Source organism: Nycticebus coucang, chromosome 1, assembly GCF_027406575.1.
Source record: "Nycticebus coucang isolate mNycCou1 chromosome 1, mNycCou1.pri, whole genome shotgun sequence".
Classification (NCBI taxonomy): Eukaryota; Metazoa; Chordata; class Mammalia; order Primates; family Lorisidae; genus Nycticebus; species Nycticebus coucang.
Genome location: NC_069780.1, coordinates 21,952,608 through 21,975,301, shown reverse-complemented (window position 1 = coordinate 21,975,301; position 22,694 = coordinate 21,952,608). Strand labels below are relative to the sequence as shown.

Sequence of the window (22,694 nt, the reverse complement as noted above, 5' to 3'; positions counted from 1 at the left end):
TACCAGTTGCAGTGGTTAATTAATTACATCCTGCTTATGGAAAAAAAAAAAAAAAGAGGTTGATAAAAAAATCCCTACACTAGTTGTAGTGGTTAATTACAGCTTTAAGCAATAATCTTTCAGGTTCAGATGATTTTAAAAGCTGTTACCTACATGTAACACTGCATATTCTAATAAAAAATAAGGGATCTTATATTTTGGGTAAGGATGAGCGTCAACCCACTGCTTTGCAAATCTTACCATAATTCACAAAACCAGCCACGTGTGAAGGCATATTTACATTCCTTTGAGTTGGAATGTTTGATTTAAAACATGCACTTTAAATAATATTCAATACTACCATATATTTTTCCATATGGCTAACATTAAATACATGAAAATAATATTGATATGGCTTGTTTGTCATACAAAAGATCTTTAATTCTTTCCTGGGTTTCTCCTGCACTATAGTTTACTTAACGATTTCGGTAAATTTCATTAGCATTTTGGTAGACATATTATTGCTTCCTTTGACTTTATGGCCAACTAAAATTTTTAGTTATTTTTCTTAAACTTCTATGAAAAATATCTTTATCAATTTTTATTTTTATCATTTTCTTCTGCTTGCAAGTGACAAGTTTGTCCGATATCACTGTCCAATTTATTTTTGTTAGTTAAGGCTTATGAGCTATTAGGGAGGAGGTTAAAAATGAATAGATATCACCAGGGAGAGGTGCTCACATGCCATGTTTTCACTCAGAAAATACATTTTTACTATATAATGTTGGAAAAATAATTCATAAAATGTGACCAAAATTAAAGGTTTTAACATTAAAAATATAACAGGCCTTGGAATACCTTATTTATAACATTTCTAATAAATGATTAATAAATACATTAACTGAATTTTTAATTAAAGACAGAAATAAGAGATTCAGAGACATAGTTTTAGTTCATATCTTATAGTTTTAAATACCTATCCATAATAATAATCTCAATATTTGTAAAATTAATATTTCATAAAAGGGTTAAAATATTTCCTAAATGATACCTTTTTAAAAAATTACTATCAATAGATGAATTAATAAATGATTTTGGTTTTAATTTCCTACTAAATACCATCTTAAACACAGAGTGATTACACTGCATTTAAATGCCTTCATTCTTTATAATGGAATGGGGCCACATAATTTACTTTCTTCAATGATCTCTAAATTACTATAACCAAGCTAGGGTATCAAGCAATCGAAACTTTTGTTAATTTCTTAAATATCTCTGAAATGTATAGGTAATTGATGTTACTAATATCATTAAGTAAGTCAGATTAGAATGCTAGACCTAAATATGGATCATTTCCTGAGCTTCAAATTGTCCAGAATGAGCATCATTTTTTTCCTACTTATTATTTACTTAAATATGATGTTAAGTAACTTGTACCTCTTCTGCTGTTACTGCTGGTTTTTTTTCCTTCATCCCACATGCACAAAAAAATAAGCAAATCATATTCAAATTAGATGCTTTAATATAATCATTGTCATCATAAAAGTATGGTACAATCTTCTAATATTTTGAATAACTTTAAAGGCCTGTATCTTATGCTATGCTATTATTTAAGCATAAGGTCTAAGGCAGTTTCAGAATTTTTGGTATGTCTGTCATGAAACTACAGCTCACAGTAGAATAACTCATCTACAAAATATCTGATCTATTTCTCAGTACATATTATTAATATATTATGTACGTGTTCTTTCTTGCTTTTGTGATTATTTACCTTCCTTTTCTGCAGTGGATGACATCTAGATTCATATTATCTATCATTTTTCTAATCTTTATGTCTGTATCTACCTACCAATCTATCTGTTATAGTTTCTCTATAATAGTACTCAAAACTGTGAACTTGAAGAAACCTCTGATTTTTTTAATCCCTCAATGTAGGACTAACCTTGTTATTCCATCATTCACCTAAATTTCTTCTAGGGAAAAAGTGGATTGCCATTTTAGTCCTATACAACTTTTGTCTGAGAAGGACTAGATTGCAAGCAAATCAATCAAACAAACAAAAAACACACAAATATGCACACTTTGGCTAGAAAACTCTGGATTATTTATCTAACTGAAAATTATTTATGAAAATACTTTTATCAGAAATGTCAACTCACTCTCAAGTGCACTAACTAATTTCTAATCAAAATGTGCTTCTGTTAACAACAATAAAAGTTAATGTCAAGTTCATAGTAACATAAAATGTGGCTGTCATCCTAAAAACAATAAGGAAGTCCTTTAAGAAACAGATGGAAATATCATCTCTACTGTAAAACAATAAAACGCGGAGAGTGAAAAAACGAAGTTAACAATTAAATATTATACAAGCATTGTAGGAGAAAGTCAAAAGAATAGGATGGCATGGAGCCTACAAATTTCCATATTGTAGCAGTCAGGGTTTTCAAGATGTTATCTTGTAGAAAAATGTGAGAATTTTTTTATAAGTGTGATTTTAAATATTCTTTCCATGAAATTTAATAAGCTACAAAGTAACTATAAAACTATAACTATAAACGTATTTAAAGACTGGTTCCATACTTGCAATGTGTACGTGTTCATTTTGTGTTGTTGTCACAGAATGCCTGAGACTGGGCAATTTGTAAAGGAAAGATGTTTACTTAGCTCTTGGTTCTGTGCTCTGGGAAGTTCAAGGAGCACAATGCTGGCACCTGCACAGCTTCTGGTGAGGGCTTTCATGCTGAGTCAGAACATGGCAAAGGTTACAGGGAAGCAAACGTGTGAGAGACACAAAACCCGAGGGGCATCAGCTTTGTGACAACACACTCCCGAGAAAACGAATCCTTTACCACGAAAACTGACTCAGTCTCCAGAGAACAAACATTCGCTCATTCCTGTGGAAGAGGATGAACATACTCACGAGGGAGCCTCTTCTAACTTAGCCCCACCTCCTAACACTGCCACGTCTGGGGATCTGATTTATACTTACGTTTAGGAAAAGATAAACCATATCCAGATTATAGTACAATTTAAAAAAAATTAAAAAGGACTTCCTCTTCACTAACAGATAAAGGTTTTGGAAGTGTGGGAACAACTTGCAAGGGAGTGGAAAAGTTATTTAAGAATCTAATCTTAATTTTTCTAACAAACTACTTGTTTGTTAGAACAAACACCTGCTTCAAACCACAAAACTCAGATACCACATATATGTAGCAGAGAGATGTTCCACCAAATAAATCCTAAGTTTTTCTTAATTTTTGGTCCTTTAGAAATGTCTGAGATGGACAAAAAATTTTGCCTATGTGGAAAAATCTGAGTATATTTAAAAATACACAAAATAATTCATGCATATATTTTTAGAGTAGGTACAACTAATGTGTTTATATGACACAAAGAAACATCTAGAAGACACTGTTGTAGAAATGATTTATCTAACTTCAATAAAACAATTAGAATATAAATTGCACTTCAGAGGCTGGAATTTATTTTTTTGCTTTGTAAGAGATTGAGTATGCTGGAATCTCAGAAAGGGGAAAAACTCTGAAACAGAAATTATTACAATTTTCAACAAATAAAAATCACATGGGATGAGAACTTAGGACCTTCATTGGAACATACTTTGTTCCAAAACTATGTATCCAGTTTTCAATTTTAAATGGAGGGGGAAGGAATACACTGATACAATACTTTCTACATGATAGGAAGAAATCTGCAACTTTCCCCACAGTCCTAAAGGACACTGTCTCCTACTTCATGAAAGTGCGCTCACTGAAATCGTATCATTGCTCTACCTGGCTACAATCAGACATTCTAAAATGCACGATCCTGAGACTGAAAGATTTCTTATCTCTTTTTTGAGTATAGATTCATATCAACCTGGAAAGGATCAAAAGAAGAAATTCTCAAGCAAAGCATTTCAAACACATTTTCATTTAAAACCACGGAACTACTTTTATTCAGGCACTCCAGAGTAATATAATAAGATTTTCCATAGGTGCTGATTAAGATTTGCTTGAAAATATTTTCCGTAGATAAGTGCTTTTCTCTTCATGAGCATCAAGTGACTGACTCTAGGAGATTATATTCAGTGAGATGCATTCATTTTATACTGAATATTTAAACATTTAAATTAAATATTTCAAAGCACAGCCTCTATTAATAGAAAATGTTTTGGAATTATGTTTAAAAGTGAGATTCATAATTTTTGATTATTTAAAAAACCCAGAAATCCTATTTTGCTATAATAATGGAGCTTAATAATCTTGAAAAGGTACATTTACTGAATTTTTAAAAATCAAAATTCACTGCCAATAAATATGAAAGCCCTTTATTGCGTTTGAATTACTGTGATTAATAAAAGTGCCTTTAATTTCTCAAAAGAGAATTTCCATTTCCAAACATTTATTTTGCGTATTGGAAAGAACTCTATTCAAACTTTGATAAATTATCTTAAATCCATAGAGATTTTCCCAGAAAGACATTTATGAAAATGCTAACAATTTAAACATAAAAACAGTTCCTTAAAATAACATTATTAGCTTCCACCAAATATGTAGAGAAAAGAAGCAGGAAATATAGTCTAACTCAGGGCCCATATATGTATCAACAATATCAATTTGCAGGCGGTGCCTGTGGCTCAAAGGAGTAGGGTGACTGCCCCATATACCGGAGGTGGCAGGTTCAAACCTGGCCCCAGCCAAAAATTGAAACAAACAAACAAACAAAAAACCAAAACCAATATCAAGTTGTATAACATAATACTTGATACTAATAATACTATACAACTTAATGAGGCTTTATTTTGACTTAAAAATATTCACCATCAAAGTGTCCTATAGAATTCTTTGGAATTTGACCAAAAAAATTAATAAATTTTGGGTTTTTTATGTGTTTGTTGATTTAAGCTCCTATAGAATCCACAGAAATATATTTTTAAAATTTTTCTTTATTACTTCTTTAATTATTTATATTTTTATTTAATGGTTAGTAAATATTTGGATTTTAGCATCACTACAAATTCCAGGTTAAAAACAACATGGACATTTATGTTTTATTAAGACCATTTTGACAATATGAAAATTTTTAACTATAAATTATTTTACATTAATTATTCATCATTAAAATCTAAATAAACCTAAATTTTATAGAAAAAATTATCTAATATTAATTCTTTTTTGAAAATCAGAACCCTAATATCTGTAACAGTTAAGGTTCTTTTTCAGAGTTTCTACTTTCAAATGCTTAACAAAGGCGATAGTCTGCAGACACATTTCCTATCTTAAAAATAATTTTGGTTATGGCAGGGATTTTTAGTTTATTATAATACGTAAAATTGTCATGCCATAAAATTACTTTAGATGTGTTTATCCTAGTCTAAAATTGGAATGTTAACCAATATGCCTATAAATTATTCCCACTGGTATAGTCCTGCTTAAAATAGCATAAGATATAAATCATATAATCTAGCATCATAGATAACATTTGGAAATAAAATAAGTTGTTTAGCCATTTAAAAAACAGAACTTCAGCATTCTTTATGAATGCAAGGTGGTATTGTAGTAAAAGATTCATAGAATGGTAGTTCTAGAGAAGAGATTCTACCTCAAATCACGGGCAAAAAACTTTTGGCACCAAAGTCTAAATTAACTTGCTGATGCCTGATAAACTTTGAGAATATTTTCTTCCCTCAAGATACATCAGGAATTTTACATATGAAACATATAACCAAATAGATATACAACTATTGTGGAGAAAGTAAATGTAATTTCATTTCATTTTTCATAGGTAGAAATGAATGCTTATTATATGCAAGGTTGTAGAGTTGCATGCTGTGTCACAGATGGGTACAATTAAAAGGGGAACCATCTCAATTGCCAAAAATATTTGCTAACAGGTAAACAAGGGCATCATTACATCAACAGTGTGTATAGGTTTAAAAACTCAGTAAAAATACTGTATGTTTGAATATTCTCCTATCAAAAACCAGGATGTAAAACATGATGTCTTTTTAAAAACTGTAGTATTCTCCATGCTTTGGGGGATGATGACAAGTTTCTAAACAGAATGTTCCTGTCTTTGACATAGTTTTTAACATAAAAATCAATTATTTTTTTCTCTGTGGAACTAAAACAATATGTATTATGTGTTTTTATTGCAATATACTACTTTCTGTCAAAAAAATAAGCCTTGGAATAAATATCCAAATAGCAGAAATTTTAAAATATGTGACAGTATACATCACAGCCATCTGAAAGTCTCAACTTTTTTTCTTAATACCATTGTTTCGATTAAAAACAAATGAACAAATATGAATCATTTCCAGTCACCCCAGAACAACTAAATTAGGACTACAGTCCAGTCGTGTCTAAACAGCTCTACAGGGTCAGATGTCCTGGTGAAGAAGAAAAATAAAATTACTGGAAAAAGAAAAAAATACAAAAAACAAAAACAGGAAGGAGGCAATACAACCAGGAGTCACCAAGTTATGATTGCAATTCCAATGATTCACCATGGACCAAGGACATAATGTTCATTAGTTTGAATGAGAGACACTCCCTGGTCAGACAAATGAGTTATGTAAGTTTTTGGCAACTTTGTGAGATTAATGCCTCCAACTATTCAAGTTTTTATACTCATTTCAGCAATTCATGCTAAAGAGTTTGCAGTCTCATTGAGGAGTCCAGATAGGCTTGAGAGAAGAGAGATGCACAGTCCAACTCTTGAGTAGAGTATAGAGAAATTCCGAGGGGAGAGAAAGAGGAGAATTTGAGAGGCAAGGACAAAGACAAAAACCAAATTCATTTATGGTTCAAATGAATTTACTATACCACCGACATTACTCCATAATAAATTAGTCTCTTGTGGGTTTCCATATATGGACATAAATAGATTACCGTGAGACCTTTCCCTGCCACTGTCTTGTCACTCTTGCAATTTCCTTGAAATACCTTTGCCATCTGCCACTTAAAACTCAATAACAACAGTGAAACCTTGATAAAGGAGTGTCTATATGAGCAAATGTTTCCTAAATCTGCATAGTCCTGATGTAAGTACCTTTGATAATTATTACCCTAGTCCTGAGCCCTTGACATTAATTATAATTTGTATCTGAAAATAGGAATGAGGTTGTTCGGTTGATGGTTAAATAGCACCACATCACATTGGTGAATTCAAGCTAGACTGGAATCTCATTTGGTGTTGTGTGGGTGTGTGTGTGTTGTGGGGGGATGTCCTGTGTTTGTCAGAGGCTGGGGTGATGCATTCTGTTCTGTCTCACTGTGTGTTCTGTCTAGTAGAGGAAGAAGGAAACTAAAGCTGGCCTCCCCGTATCAAGTGTAGTGTGAACTCTTAAGCAACCAATCCTCAGACGACATGGCAGACTCTGAACCTGTTTAGGAGCACATACATGTCTGTAAACCTTCCCTGAGGGTCTGTACACCTATAGCAGCTACTTTCTTCACAATGGACTCTTTTCTCAAAAGTGGTGAAATAGTCTCTACCAAAGGTATTAGGTTTCTACTGAAAAACAGAAATTATTTATAAAATATATAATATATGTATAAAACCTATTGGCATAAGTATAAATATATACCATGTAAAGAAATTTATTATGGGTGATTATTAGCTCGTATAATTACAGAGACTAAGAAGTCTGAAATTAGCTCTCTGCAAGATGGAGAACCAGAAATTTGGGTGATGTAGTTCCAGCAGTGTAGTTCCAGTCAAGACTCAAGAGCCTAATAACCAGGGAAGCCAATGGTGCAAGTATCAGTCTGAGTTTGAGGCTTAGAAACTGAGGGGCCTATGATGCGATTCCTAGGCAGAATCTGCAGTATCATCCATGTGTAAGGGCAGAATATGGATGCCTCAGCTTGAACAGGAAGCAAATTTCACCTTTCTCTACCTTTTTTTTCTATTCAGGCCCTCAACAGACTGGATTGTATCCATCCATGTTGGTGAGAGCCATCCTCTTTACTTAGTCTACTAATTCAAATGTTAATATTTTATGGAAAACACCCAGACATACCTAGAAATAATGTTACATCAGCTACCTTGGCATCCCTAAGCCCAATCAAGGTGCCACATAAAATTAACCCTTACCCCAAGTAATCAGTTTAGATTTGATCTTATTTTATAAAAATTATTATTTCTATTCCCACCAACACTTGGACTTATACTACGTACTCTATCAGGAGAGATCTGTATCATTCAAATCACCCTCAGACATAGCTCCTGTACTTGCCAAGAGGCAGAGAATGCTGATTACCTGATTTAGAATTCCTTCAGAGGTTATCTCAATCGAAGAAGCTAGCTCTTTCAGAAAGTCAGATTAACCCTAAACATTGGCAGGTATAGCTGTTATTTTACTCTGCAGTGACAGCCCATGGCCTCCATTAGAAGCAGAAACAATCTGGTTGACAGTATGTACTTTTCAGGAGTTCAGAACTCACCTACACATCAAGAGACTACTGGGATCAATAAGTTTGAGAGTCTCATATAATGAAAATTTTATAAAGTATTAGACTGAATATCAATCACATAATTTTAAGGCACAAGACATTTTCTATAGCCACATCACAGTAAAAACTGATTGAGATAAATCATCCTGATTATATATTATAGTATAAAAGAGAAGATGGGAGAAAAAAAATGAAAGCTGTTGTGTTCACAACATATTGCCAATTCACAGCAATTTCTAGATTCTCTGTTATATAAATCTTACAAGACATAAATTCATTTCTAGTAAATAAAAATGACAGATTTTCCATTTATGTGCTCAAATTATAAAAGCTGGGTTTATGCAGGCTGTATACCACTAGATTTTCTGCTAGTTGATTTCTATACAACTGTGGTTACCGTATTTCCCAAGCTTTGATTAAGACACCTGAAGAACTTTGGAGTCAGGAAGAACATTAATTGAAACAAAAAGATTAGTCTTTCATGCTTTTGCTATGATTGTCAGGTATAATGCTCTGTCAATCACACTTAAAATAAAATTACTCTCCCCACCTCATATAGAATTTTCTTCTCAGAATAGCAATAAGTCTTTGCATTTCTTGTGTTGGCATGAAAATTAATTACATAAAGTACTATCCATTTGCACACAGCCATTATTTTAATTATCCCTCATTATGTAACCTCCAAATATAATTGTACTTAATTTTTATAACAATCCTGAGAAATAGTATTATTTATATTTTACAGCTGAAGAAATTGAAACTCACTTTGTTTAGAAGTCCAAAGATCACACGATCAGTAAGTAACACAGAATTTCAACCTGTAACAAAGGCTACAACACACTTTCTCTCACTACAGCATGCTAAATCTAGCCGCCTTGTTAGAAAATAATTTTGAACTACAAATATTAACAGTCCTGATGAGCATACGTTGATGAGCCTTTCCATGTTGCTTGAAATAATCAATCTACTCATTGTTTCCTTATCTCTATGAATTTTTGCAAATTACTCATATATCTTAATAAATATTAAAACCATTTGTTTATATTTTTGATGACTAAAGTGCCCAACTCTGATAGGCATTGAGGATATAAAGATGGAAAAAGTTTAAGTGCACACTAACGTTATAATTAATTTAAATGAAAAAACTTATTGAATGAAAAATAATGCTGCTAAACTTATAGAAGCAGAAGGGAATATAATGGATTATTATGTCTGTATGCATATGTATCCATTAAATACTTAATGAGCATCTATTATATGCCATGCATCAGGGGATACAGCTGGGAACAAACAAAAACTCCTGTCTCATGGAGCTCCATGATAATGGGTAACCAGAATATAAGAAAATTATTTAATTATATTTATATAATCAAATCTAGACACATGTGAGAAGATTATATATATATTATATGTAATTACATGTATACATAGAATATCAATTTGTAAAAAGTGCTACATAAGGAATCATAAAGCAGGGCAATACAAAAAAGTAAACGCCATTTTAGATTCTAACATCAGAGTATAAATACAATGTTAAAGATAACATTTAATCATTGCCCATCAGAAGGCAAGGTGGTTCTTTCCTCCTTCTAAGTAGAAGGTAGCAATAGATTTCCGTTCATTAAAAATGGACAAAGACAATTTACATAATACCCTTTGCAAAAATAGTACATTAGGTTTCAAAGCTGTAGATTTTATATTTGTGAATTTAAAGTTGGAGGACCTGAGTAAAGATTCTAAGTATAGCTGAGAAACCATTGTACCTACTAGCTAAAATAGCTCTGCTGTACCATTTTATTTTATGAACTTATCAGAAAATGCTTTTATGAAGATACTAAGCCTTACTATGCCATTAAGACTGGCTATGAAAGAAGCTTTAATATACCATTCCTAGCCTTATTTTCCTGTTTGTGATAAAGTTCAAAGACTAATTAAGTCGAGAGTATTCGATTTTAATGGTAAAACTCAGTGTTCACAGTAAAATGTGAATATCATTGGCAAACCTAGCAAAGGAAAGAAAATTCAGACAAGCTAAAAAGCTATTATGTAGAATTTTTATTCTGAGAAAAAAAATACACATTGATTCTTTAAAAGTAGAGTTAACTAATTTAATCTTTACTTTCCATTTATTCTTAAAATAAGTTTAGTATTAGATGATTTGATAGAATGGCATTACTTATTTTTTCTTAGAAATTCTGTATTATAATGAAGAGAAACAAGAATAACTACATTACTGAGCAATGTTTAGGATACAGAATATCTTGGTGATTTCAAAATTTAGCTTTGAGTTTTGCTTGATTTATCCTCAAGGATTCACAATATGCCCTTGACTATACCATCTCCTGAATGAAACAACATCTTACATCAAAGTAAAAAAAAAAAATGTGAAAAATATCAAAGCAGGAAAGCTCTTCCTTTTGAGCATCAGCAGTGAAAATTCGATAATCATTTTTTGCATTTTCACCAAATTTAGAAAGATGAAACCTTTATTCATCCAATGCCAGGACAGCAGAGACAAGTCCAAAATTTGGAACTGGAATCCTTGGTACATTTTACATTCAAATCCTGAGCAAATGCAATGCTGCTTCGTTTATGAGATCTGACAGTATCCCTGCTGGAGGTGATAAGGCTTCGGGGGATTGCACACACTTAGCCACTGGCAGCAGAATAAAGACTGACAACTTGACAGTTCATCAACTGGAAAGCCATTTGCTCTTGTTGAGACAAGGAGAAACTGGGACTGGAATTTTAATTTTGGACACACATCTAGTAAATCTCTATTGCAATTGTTTGCATGGTAATGTTTTCCCTTGATAAGTATCTAAAAAACATTATTGTATGTGTCAATGCTTGTATGAAGGATGGCCCCATTTATAGATGAAGTTGGCGACCTACAAACTAAGCCACGCTCATCTTAAAATTACTTGAGAGCCAGATTTGAAGTTTGATAAATTCCTGCTTTCATTGCTTCCTTTAGATTTTATGCTTTGTCTCTTCAACTGTTCTTGTGCCAATATCCTCAACCTCCCTGCTGTGTTGTACTCCTATCCAAAAGAAAACACCACAACACTCAACAAAAAACAAGCTGGTGAAAGCCCAAGCCTACATTAATTCAATTTTACACAATCTGTTGAACGCTGCTAGACAAACACAACTGTGTAGATTATTGCTCCCGTGATTCCTTGATCTCCAAATGAGCCAACAGCCCTGCCTGGCGAGCCTTCCATGTTCCCTAGTTATCCTTCTCTAGTTTGCCACAGCAGCTATGTGTATTTCAAAACTTTTTTCCTTTTTCCTCTTAACTTCTTCATGGTCTTTGAATCTCCAGCCTCACTATGTCCAATGTCTTCCATTACTTTTTCCCTCTTGGCAGATAATCTCACCTCCCACTCCTCTAATAAAAGATAATCTATTTCTTCACGATTCCCTTAACTCCCTAATGCCAAACATGAAAACTTGCAAACATGCATACTTCCTTAACTCTCCCCCTCTTCTCCCCATCTAATTCTTCATCCAATCCTCTCTGTCCTCTTTTTCTTTCTCCTGATCACCTTTCTGTCCTTTATCTTCATTTTCTTCTACTCTACTGGCTTGGTCTGTGAGCCTTCAAATCTAGTGAAGTCTCTTATATTTTAAAACTTCTCAACCTCAACTTCACCAAGCCATTTCACGACCACCCAAACATGTCTTCTTAATCTTCCTTTTTACTTTGCTACTATTGCTATTTAAACACATGGCATTTACATTCTACTGAGATTTCTCTCATCGATCACCATTAAGGGTAACATCTTATAATGTACTGAACATAGTTCTGGGTACTTCATGTTACTAACTCATTTAAGTTATTTAGGCCAGCAAAACTTTAGTGTGAAAATCCCACAGAAAGAAGGCAACCTCAGTGGCAAACATCAATCAATGTAAATGTAACTATAATTTTTATAAGTCTAATTTTATATAAAAATTTATATATACATATATATCAGGAATTTATAGAGCTTTCTTAATCTGATCCAAGTTAATAAAAAAGAAAAAGAACAAAAACATTACATTTTGTAGTACATTGTTGAAATGTTTTTTTCTGAGATTGATCATGATTTAAAAAGGCTACTTTTTAAAAAAACTATTATTTCCTTTTAATATCATCCTAGAGGTCCTAGTTGGTGCAAGAAAAAAATAAAAAGTGTAAAATTACAAACAAAAAAAATAAAAACTCTCATTAATTGCAGATTATAAGACAATTTGCAGAGAATTCACAAGAAGCTACAAATAATCTACTAGTATTAAAAATATGAGCAAGAGGCTTAAATATAAAATCAATATAAAATGTCATAGTTATTCCCATATAAAGAATAATCAGAAAATGAAACATGACATATATTATATTCATAGACTGTAATACCATCAGCAACACAATTTTTAGAAAAATGAACAAAACAATTGAGTATGTTTCCTAATCACAGTAATGGTTATTTCATTTACAATAATTCACTGAACTTTTTGTAGAAGACAAAAAAATTAATAACTCATTAATATAGTTTTAACTTCCTTAATATACATTTACTGAGAAAATTTTATTGCTGAGTAGAATAACTCCTAACTTGATTTTGTTTAGGTTTTTCTGCATCTTATATCTCAGCACAAGAAAGAAATACCCACTGAAGACCTCTTATCCTTGATGCAGTCAACTTGACACAGCTAATAATCGAATTCATTATCATTAGCTCTGTATACGCATTCAATTACTTTAGGTTTTTCTCCACCAGTAAGATATAAAAATAACAAATCCAAACCACAGAAAAGTCATTTCTCCACTGGCTTTTATGCTTCTCCTTGAGAAAGTTACTGTCCCCATATTTCATGAAACATCCTTCACTGACACTCAGCTTCTTCCATTTGATCAGTAGTATACAATAAGAGCTCATTTTATGCAATCTATTTTTGACTTATTACATGACATAGATAGAGATTGAAATACTGTAGCATTTTACAGCAGAGTTACATCTCACTATATGAAATTAAATTATCCAAGCTGGCATTCTGATTTTGTGCATATTATAAGTTAAAACCAAGCAGCTACATTATTTTATAAATATTAAATTTACATCATAAAAATATTCTTATTTTTATGATTGAAAGATGATACCATTTCCCTAGTCAGGTATCAGATTTATTCCCCTTAATTATTCCAAGGCATATATAGAATTTGTTACTTAATACTTCTGGCATATCATATCACGGCTTAATTCTCTCTCTCTTTTAAACTACATTGTGAATTTTCATTTATTCTGTGATTATGTTGTATAGAGAACAGTCAAGAAAAACCGCAGTATTGGAAAAAGCAAATTTATCAGTGTGTCTGGTCTTACTTTGCGAACGCCTCTGCCAAGCTCTTCTCCATAGTTGGTTCCAAGAATTTCAAAGTGGACATTGGGATTGCCTCCATTTTCTCCAAATTCTAGCTCTCCAGTCAACCCACTAACTCCACCCTAAAGAAGAGAACAGATGCTGGTATTAAATTCCAGAAATAAAAACACAATAGTAATACAACATTAAGAGGAAGTTCTATGAATTCTACTTCTATCTATAAAATAAGCACTTCAAGTATGCAACTAGTTTTATTTATTTTTTCAAGCATGCAATTATTAATAGGCTATTTTTAGTACAGTTGAGAGTAATCTTGGAAATCACTTAATTCAATCTTGTCCACTTGTAGACAAAGAAATTTAGACCCCAACAGTCAATAGCTGCTCAAAAAGACACCATGAGAGAGCTGAGACTAAATTCCAGGCTAGAGATTTGCCACCTCACCTTGTGATTTGTATGGGTCTATTAGCCAGAAAAATAATTGTTTCTGAAGTGTGTAAAATCTCCTCTGGAGACAACCTTCAATAATATTCTTTGCTCTAGTGGAAGTCCATTCAAATTTGAGTTAAAATCATAGCTGGGAATCTTAAAATCCATAGTCTCTAAATTATTAGAGGTTTGTTTTTCCTTCATATTTAAATATATTTTTCACATTAAAAGTAAAAGAAAGCTGGGTAATTGGTGGGACCACACCTACGGTGTCTCTTACAAGGGTACATGTGAAACTTACTAAATGTAGAATATAAATGTCTTAACACAATAACTAAGAAAATGCCAGGAAGGCTATGTTAACTAGTTTGATGAAAATATTTCAAATTGTATATAAAACCAGCACATGGTGCCCCATGATTGCATTAATGTACACAGCTATGATTAAAAAAAAAAAAACTGGCAAAGAAGGGTAAGTTGCCCCTACCAAAAAAAAAAAAAAGTAAAAGAAAGCCAACTTAGGTTTGAAAACTCTTTTTGCTCTTAACTAGCAACACTGGATGTTGAGACTCATTGGGAATTTCCAAGCTTCATCTTTCCCTCAACATGACAGATGTTCACTTTTCCAACAGATGGCAATGTAGGTCATGTTTCTCTCTCTGTTGTTTACCATTCTTATCTCAGTTTAGTTTATCAGCCTTCATATTATTTAGAATTTTTACAAATGAAAATCACATTCCGAGTCACTTCAATGCGAAAGTATATTTAACTTGAAATTCTGGCTTGTTAATAACATTTATTTGGGCAGCAAATTACCTCCGCTTGTAAATTTCTTCAATTAACATCTCTATGATGTTGCTTTTAAACATATCTCACTTTCCATAACCTGTAACTCCATTTTTAATATTTTTCTTTTTGGCTGGTATTATGCTGTCTATTATATTTCCCACTTTATGCCTTTTTGCTTATCATTTGATGCTAATTTCATAATAGGAATTCAATAAACTAATGTTGATTGATGTTTTATCACCTTAAACATTAATTTCACTATTAATCTATTTTATTTTTGTAACAGTAATAATCAAAAAAGTAAATCCTTGACCAGTATTTCTTTATCATCCAGATACTACTCTCCTATCCAGTTTTATTAACACAAAGCCTTGGATTTGCTATGCCTGCACTCATTTAATATATGACATTGCTGACACATCCTGGATTTCACCAGTGGCACCAGAATTTACTAGCAATGTAACCCGGCTAAGTAATTTAATTTCTTCATGCCTTAGTTTCTTTACCTGCCAAATAGGAGAAGTAACAGTGCCTACTCTGAAAATTATTACAATTCCTATTATAATACATGTAAACAACATCGAAGAGTGTTTGACATATGATGAGAACCTAATTAATGTTATTATCATGATTGTTACCCCCACCATTCTTTAACTCTTAGATGTTGGAAGCTTTCTATTTTCCTAGAAATTGTACACGACATGATTTTTTTAAATTAAAGTGTATTGGATATCTGAAACTCATTAATAGACATGAATGAATGCTAGATGGCTTCCAAAGACAATTTCTTCAATATCCAACTCAGTTACATTTCATAAAATATGGGGAGATAAGAGTTAAAGCTGCTGGTCTAGGGTCTATGTACTTCCTTTACTGACATGTATGAGAGGGGTGTGTCTAATGCACTTGTCAACCGGCGCTCCAGGATCTAGGATGATAAATTAGTAATATTAAACAAAAGAAACTGGTAATGTTTACTAGAAGAGACCTTATCTATATAAAACCTTTAACAGGACATCCCAGGCAAAGGAAATATCATACTGAATAAACCCAGGATTTATGGATTAATGATTAGTGGCTCCCTTGAAAATGTCCTGAAGCTTAATATTTTCTAGGGGAAACCCTGAGATCTTTCATAACGTAAATGCTTCCCATCGTGAGAGGTAAACATGTGAAAACTTCCTTGGAGACGTCCTTGAAGAACGTCTTGTAATTTCTCCCTTTTGTCTGCGTCCTTTGCATGCCCGTATTTTTGGTAAATGTAATATATCTGATTCTTGCAAGTGTATTCAATCCTGTGTGTTAGCTCAGTATTCATACCTTAAGACATCCAATTATCACTTGAGATTTTGAAGATTGAGGTAAATACATTGGATCTTATCTTTTTTAATATCTCCAAATGATAAATATTATGGGAGTTTGATTAAAAAAGACAGCTTATCTAACTATACACAAATTAAAACTATTGGTATTCAGAAATCTTTTTAAAAGAGTTTTCCTGTCCTCAATCACCCACCTATCATAAAAATATCTTCTAATTAGATCAGAATCCTAAATTTCTGTCTTAGTACTTTATTTCTAGGAAAAAGAGAAAAAAAAATCTGTGTATCAATACAATTGCTACATAGCAAAAATACTATGTCCTTGAAATTTTTTAACATTTAAGCACTGGAATATCTGATGTTACATTAGTGTATTATTCCCAATGGATATACATGTACCCGCTCGGGCCATGGATTTATCCCCCGTTTGTATCTGCCCCTGAGTGACTCAGTGTACTTAACGTTGAACAAGGTACAAAAACCAATAAGTTGAGGGACTTGCATTTAGTTTGCTGTGACCTCCATTTACCTTTTTGACTTTGTAATTTATCTTCTTTCTGCTATATCCTTAACGAGCTCTTGGCATGCATAATCAGTGAAACCTTCCCTCATGAAGATGTCAGCCATGCCTGAGAGGTCAATATTTCAAGCAAACAAACCCTTTAATTAAAGCCCCTTGTTATCTCACCCAGACTTAACCTCTCTGATTTTTGATTGCTTTAGAAAATTCCAGTGCTTTTGAGCTTTTTACATCTATTCTCAGGTTAACCTTGAAAACAGAGCTTGGCAACAATGTGTATTGGCCAGGTTATGAGGAATGGCCATTATCTTTGTGCATGAATGGTCACATTTTTTATCTCTTGGTGATAACGGCAGTTCTAAATCAAATAAGCTAATGGGACATTAATAAAATAGTAATGCCTACAACTGATTTCTAAATGTCCTTTAAATCAATAGAAAATGTTGCTGCCATAGTAAACCTTTTTTAAAATACCAAGTAAAATAAGTCTGAATTTCATCCTACCCACTTGATATAAAAATACCAGTGGACATCAAATATATAAAGAACAAAGAGAAAAAAATAAAAGAGACTGACTGTGAATGTTACTTTCTTTGCATTATTATTATTGCTTAATATTTCGATGTAGCAATTGTCTGATTCCTTTTCTGAATGTATTTATGTTCATTCCTTCTTTAGAAGGTTTTTGTTTCTAGTCCTTATCTTAAACATTGTTATTATTATTAAATTTTAAGCCTTTTTAATTTTGTGAAGGCAAAAAAATGGAAACCTAATAAACACATGTATATGTAAAAATAAAAATAAATAAATAAAAGAGGAGAATCAAAGATTGGGAATAATTTACCCCTGGGTAATAAGTTTTTGAAAAGTCAAGGTTGGTTTTTTCTCTATGCCTTGGATAAGTTGGAAAAATGGTGAAAAGTATACTTTCTAAGACTTTATTTCATTCTGTTTATGGGTCTGAAGGATTTTTTTTCCTCTACTTGAAATTGAAATAGAACTTACAGATACTTTTGGAGGATACAGAACATCGGATATCTACCATGCCTGCCTCATTTCCTGGTACATAGTCTTAGGTTCCTCGTAACCTATGGACATGCTTGGTAACCAAGGATACCTTGTTAAATAATCATGAGCCCGTAAGGCAGTGAACACACCAAGAGATGCCGCCGTATTTCATCAGTGTTACGTTTAGAGTGAAAAATCCCCGATGGAAATAAAACACCACATTTTCTACCCAGCGATGGTATACAGTGATGGGCAGATAAATGCCAGGGTAAAGGATGCAAGAAACAAAAATAAAAACAAAAAATGTAAGTGAGAACTTTAGGAAAATTTGAGTTACCATATAACATTTATATGTGTGTATATTTTTAGTATTAATATATGCATGTATACATGTTTTATGTAAATACATATATCCTCTAACAGTATTTATAACTGAAACTTGTAGCAAACTGAGAAGCGAATAGTTTGTTCCCATTTCGATAATGCAGTCTCCGTTTTAGGAAACATCGAGGCCAAGACCACAAACTGAAACCTTCATCTTTTGCCTTGAATTATATTTTTTCCTCTAGATGATGTCTCATATAACTTATGTATATCACGATGGATTGCTCAAAAAATATCTGATGAGCTGAATTAAATTAAAATCTATGCCGCTTTACTCACTTTGTGATTCAAATAACCGGAAATTGGAACATACATTTTTTGACTCTGAAAGAAGCCAGTACTGAGGGCGTGAATGGCACTTAGAAATCTTCCATGGCAGTAAGTTTATCTGCACATGTACTTGTCAAGGCTGCTGTACATTTCAAGTCACTACTGTTTATGGTAAGTCAGATTATGTTTTCCTAAATTCTCTCTTTCCTTCAGCTTTGTCTAAATGCTACATTTACACAAAAAGCAAACCAACAACAAAAAAGGGCCCATTTCTCTAAGTACACAAATTTTTAAAATATCTACAAATGTAAATAATACAACCTATTAGAGTTAATTTTTCCCAAACCATTAACTCAGGAAGCACCATTTTCTGCTTTCTTTTGCTCACATACTTGTCTTAAATCACCACATCTTATTTCAATCCCCTGCATTTCCTCTCCGAGATATCTACTTCTATCCGTGTCACGGCTCGCACCCTTGTCAGGCCTCCTCCAAGCAGAGGCATTAGTTTCCTTTTTTTTTTTTTTGGTCAGTATAATCCTCAGAATTCAAGCTTATTGAATGACACTGGGAAGAACAGTAAACAGATAAAAATTGCATCCACCTAAATTTTTTAAATTCGTGTGCTTTACAAATTTCAGTAATCATTTAGTTTTCAGTGCACAGGAAAATGCTGGTAATAGTAGTAGTGTTTAGATGTCTTAAGACTCTGAGAGCAATAAACACACACATTCTAGTTTAGCTATGGATCAATTAACAAAACCATGAAGTCCCCACTTTCTAGCTCCAATTTTTCCTTTCCTTTTTTTTTTTTAATTAAATCATAGCTGTGTACATTCATGCAATCATGGGGTACAATGTGCTGGTTTTATATTGTTCTTTCATTGAGTTGATCCTGATCCAATGGCAGCTGCAGGGTGGGTTCTCCAGTTGCCAGCCCCAGAATAATCTGATCTTGTCACCAGTCTGTTTAGAAAACTTCATTGTCACCTTAGCCCTATGGTGGTATAAAAACTTTTGGTATAAAAACTTCAGCGCAGTATATCAACCCTTTCGTGATCTTTCCCCTTCTCTTGGCTGAGAGAAGCTATGTCTCCATTCCCTCTCTATTCTGGCCACCTTTGACATATTTCAGAAGTTTAAATGTGAAAGAGGAAAACTCTCTTTCCTCCGAGTCTCAAAACATACTATTCCCCTTCCAAGAAACATTCTTTCTTCCTCATTTCTGGAATACTCTTTCTTTTCCTTTCTTGGCGAATGCCTACTCATACTAAACGTTTCCACTTATCTGTCACTCTTAGGCCTTCCAATCACATATTTTCAGAACAGTTGGTGTTTCCCCTTTTGTAGAACACATCACACTTGTAATTATTTTTGATATTTCTATTTTCCTTCCTTATTCTGTGATCTCACAGTACAGCATATGGTAGTGTTCAATAAATATTTGTTGAATGAATAAATTACCATATAAAAATTGGTGTAATTTCAATATTTTTTGCCATTGCAAAGAATATACTTTCAGATATCAACATAGATCAAAATATCTCTGTTAGGTATAAATGTAGATCAACATTTATCAATATGATAAAGTATACTGGTACTTAAAGATTTAGGATACTCCAAAGATATTGGTATTTGATATTTTCCCACATTTAATGTTGAAAATAATTACCATGAAGAATTTTACAGAAATTGATCAATTAAGTCAATATGGTAGTATTTAAGGATCTATCAAATATTAATTGGCTTACTTGCATATAACATATACAGAATGATCAGTGATTTTTTTTTTTTTTTTGCGGTTTTTGGCCATGGCTGGGTTTGAACCCGCTACCTCCGGCATATGGGGCCAGCGCCCTACCCCTTTTAGCCACAGGTGCCACCCAGATCAGTGATTTTATATATTTTTGAATGTAATATTTTTCTTATTTTTAATTGAACAAAAGAGATAAAGGTATTCTTTCCAAAATTCATGTCCTGTTTCATTCAAAAAATCTTTAATGTCTTTTATTTACCCACAAATAACTTTTTTTTTCTCAATTTCTTTCCAGTCCAAATAATTCTGTGTGTTCTGCATACTCTGGTTAGCCAATAAACCTTTTTGGCATTGTACACATGATTTAATCTAATAGACGTGTCAGCTACAGTGCTCCTCCACCTGATATATCCTCCTCCCATAGTTTTACATATCCTAAGCCTGCTCATTGTCAAGTTTCCCTTAAGATGCTATCAGTTTCCCACAAACATTCTAATCTGTTTTATAAGCCAGGCTCCCCAGGAAATAGCACTGCAGTGAGATTTGCTTATGTGCAGGAGGTTCGCTGCTGAAGTGCTCCTGAGGAAGCACCTGCCGGGGAGTGAAGGAAGGGGGAGGGGCAAAGCACCTCCAGGGAGTGCAGGAAGGGGGAGGGGCAGAAGATGAGGTGAAGTTTGGATGCAAATACCACATGGGGTCTGATGATGCAGGAGGCCAGTCTGTAGATCACTGTTGGAGCTGTCTCAAATTCAAGGAAGGGACCTTCTTTTGTACAAACAAATATAACCAAGTTCTACAAATGACCTTTCACCATATTTATCCTGCTTTCAGGGAAGGGAGTAGAAGAATTCCTGAATAGGACAATCCCTGAACAGAGGGTCAGCTCTGTGCCTTCATAGAGAATGAGGGCCTTGGCCATGAAGCAGGTGTCCGTGTGTCTACCAGGTCTCTAAATCCTACATTTGCCACATGTGGGCCTTTTGTTGTCTCTGGCCTTAGAACATAGCTTTTTGTATACTTAGTCTGTATTCACTGCTAGGCTCTGTACCTCCTTAGTGAGTAATTCCCCAAAGGATTTGCACAATATATTCCACAATAAAGGCTAGTGATGAATAAATGAATTAATAAAGTAAACTCTTAGAAATTGTTTCAATATTAAGAATATCAACCCTAAGATAAAGCAAAAACGTCTACCATTTAAACATAGAACAACTCTGAGGTAAAAACAGGCTGCCTAGGGCGGTGCCTGTGGCTCAGTTGGTAGGGCGCCAGCCCCATATACCGAGGGTGGCTGGTTCAAACCCGGCCCCGGCTGAACTGCAACCAAAAAATAGCTGGGCGTTGTGGCAGGCACCTGTAGTCCCAGCTACTTGGGAGGCTGAGGCAAAAGAATCGCTTAAGCCCAGGAGTTGGAGGTTGCTGTGAGCTGTGTGATGCCATGGCACTCTACCGAGGGCAGTAAAGTGAGACTCTGTCTCTACAAAAAAACCCCAAAAAACAGGCTGCCTATGTTGCATGAGCCTGACACTACCCTGCTGTCTTTCAGAAGGAAGACAGATCTCCACCAATTAAATTGATGTGTACGTATCCCAGGGGAGTGGTTTTCAAACTGTGGTTCTAAGAACCACGTGTGGTGGAAACCCATCTGGGAGCCTCCTCTCTCACTTTTCCAATGCAGCACAACTTTTGTTATTGTTATTTATCTAGTTTAAAAAGTTTGAAAGTTTGCTCTAGGTTACACAACATTAACAAATCAAATTATACAATATGAAAACTCCTTCTGAAAAAAAGATATTACAATCAAATGTAGCTTTTCACAGTAGACCAAATTTCAAAAACTGAAAAATCCTTATTAAGCTAGACATGAGGTTGGGCATGGTAGCTAATGCCTGTAATTCCAGCATTTTAGGAGGTTGAGATAGGAGGATCCTTTGAGGCCAGGAGCTCAAGACAAGCCTGGAAACATGGTGAAACCCTGCCTGTGGAAAAAAAAAAAAAAAGCTAGGCATGGATATGGGTATCTACTTCCACCTACTGGGAAGCTGACGTGGAGGATCTCTTGAACCCAGGAGTTGAAGGTTACAATGAAATATGACCTCACTATTGCATACCAGCGAGGTAACAGACTGAGACCCTATCTCAACCAGCAACAAAAGATTAGATATGGTTTGTACATGGTTCATGTAATATTAACACACAGTGTTTATTTCCATGATTTCTTGGTGTCTTGTGTTTTCTCTAGCTAAGTGATTTTTAGAGGAATGAATAAAAACTACTGTCATGAAGAATAAAAAGCATAAATGGTATGGGTTAAAGAACACGGAATTAGAAACCCCAAATCTTAGTATTTAAAACTAATTAACTATGTAATCCTTACTAAGTCATTTAATTTTCTGAAGCTATTTTCTCTAAAA

General features: G+C 33.5%; 1 protein-coding gene across 1 annotated transcript in view; it reads right to left on the bottom strand.

Annotated features, from left to right (window-relative positions):
• GRID2 (glutamate ionotropic receptor delta type subunit 2) overlaps positions 1–22,694 on the bottom strand; it is a 1,435,943-nt gene that overhangs the window by 548,510 nt on the left and 864,739 nt on the right. The window contains exon 8 of the mRNA XM_053608318.1: positions 13,805–13,924. Within this exon, the coding sequence (XP_053464293.1) occupies positions 13,805–13,924 (120 nt within the window). The remainder of the gene's footprint in view (positions 1–13,804; positions 13,925–22,694) is intronic.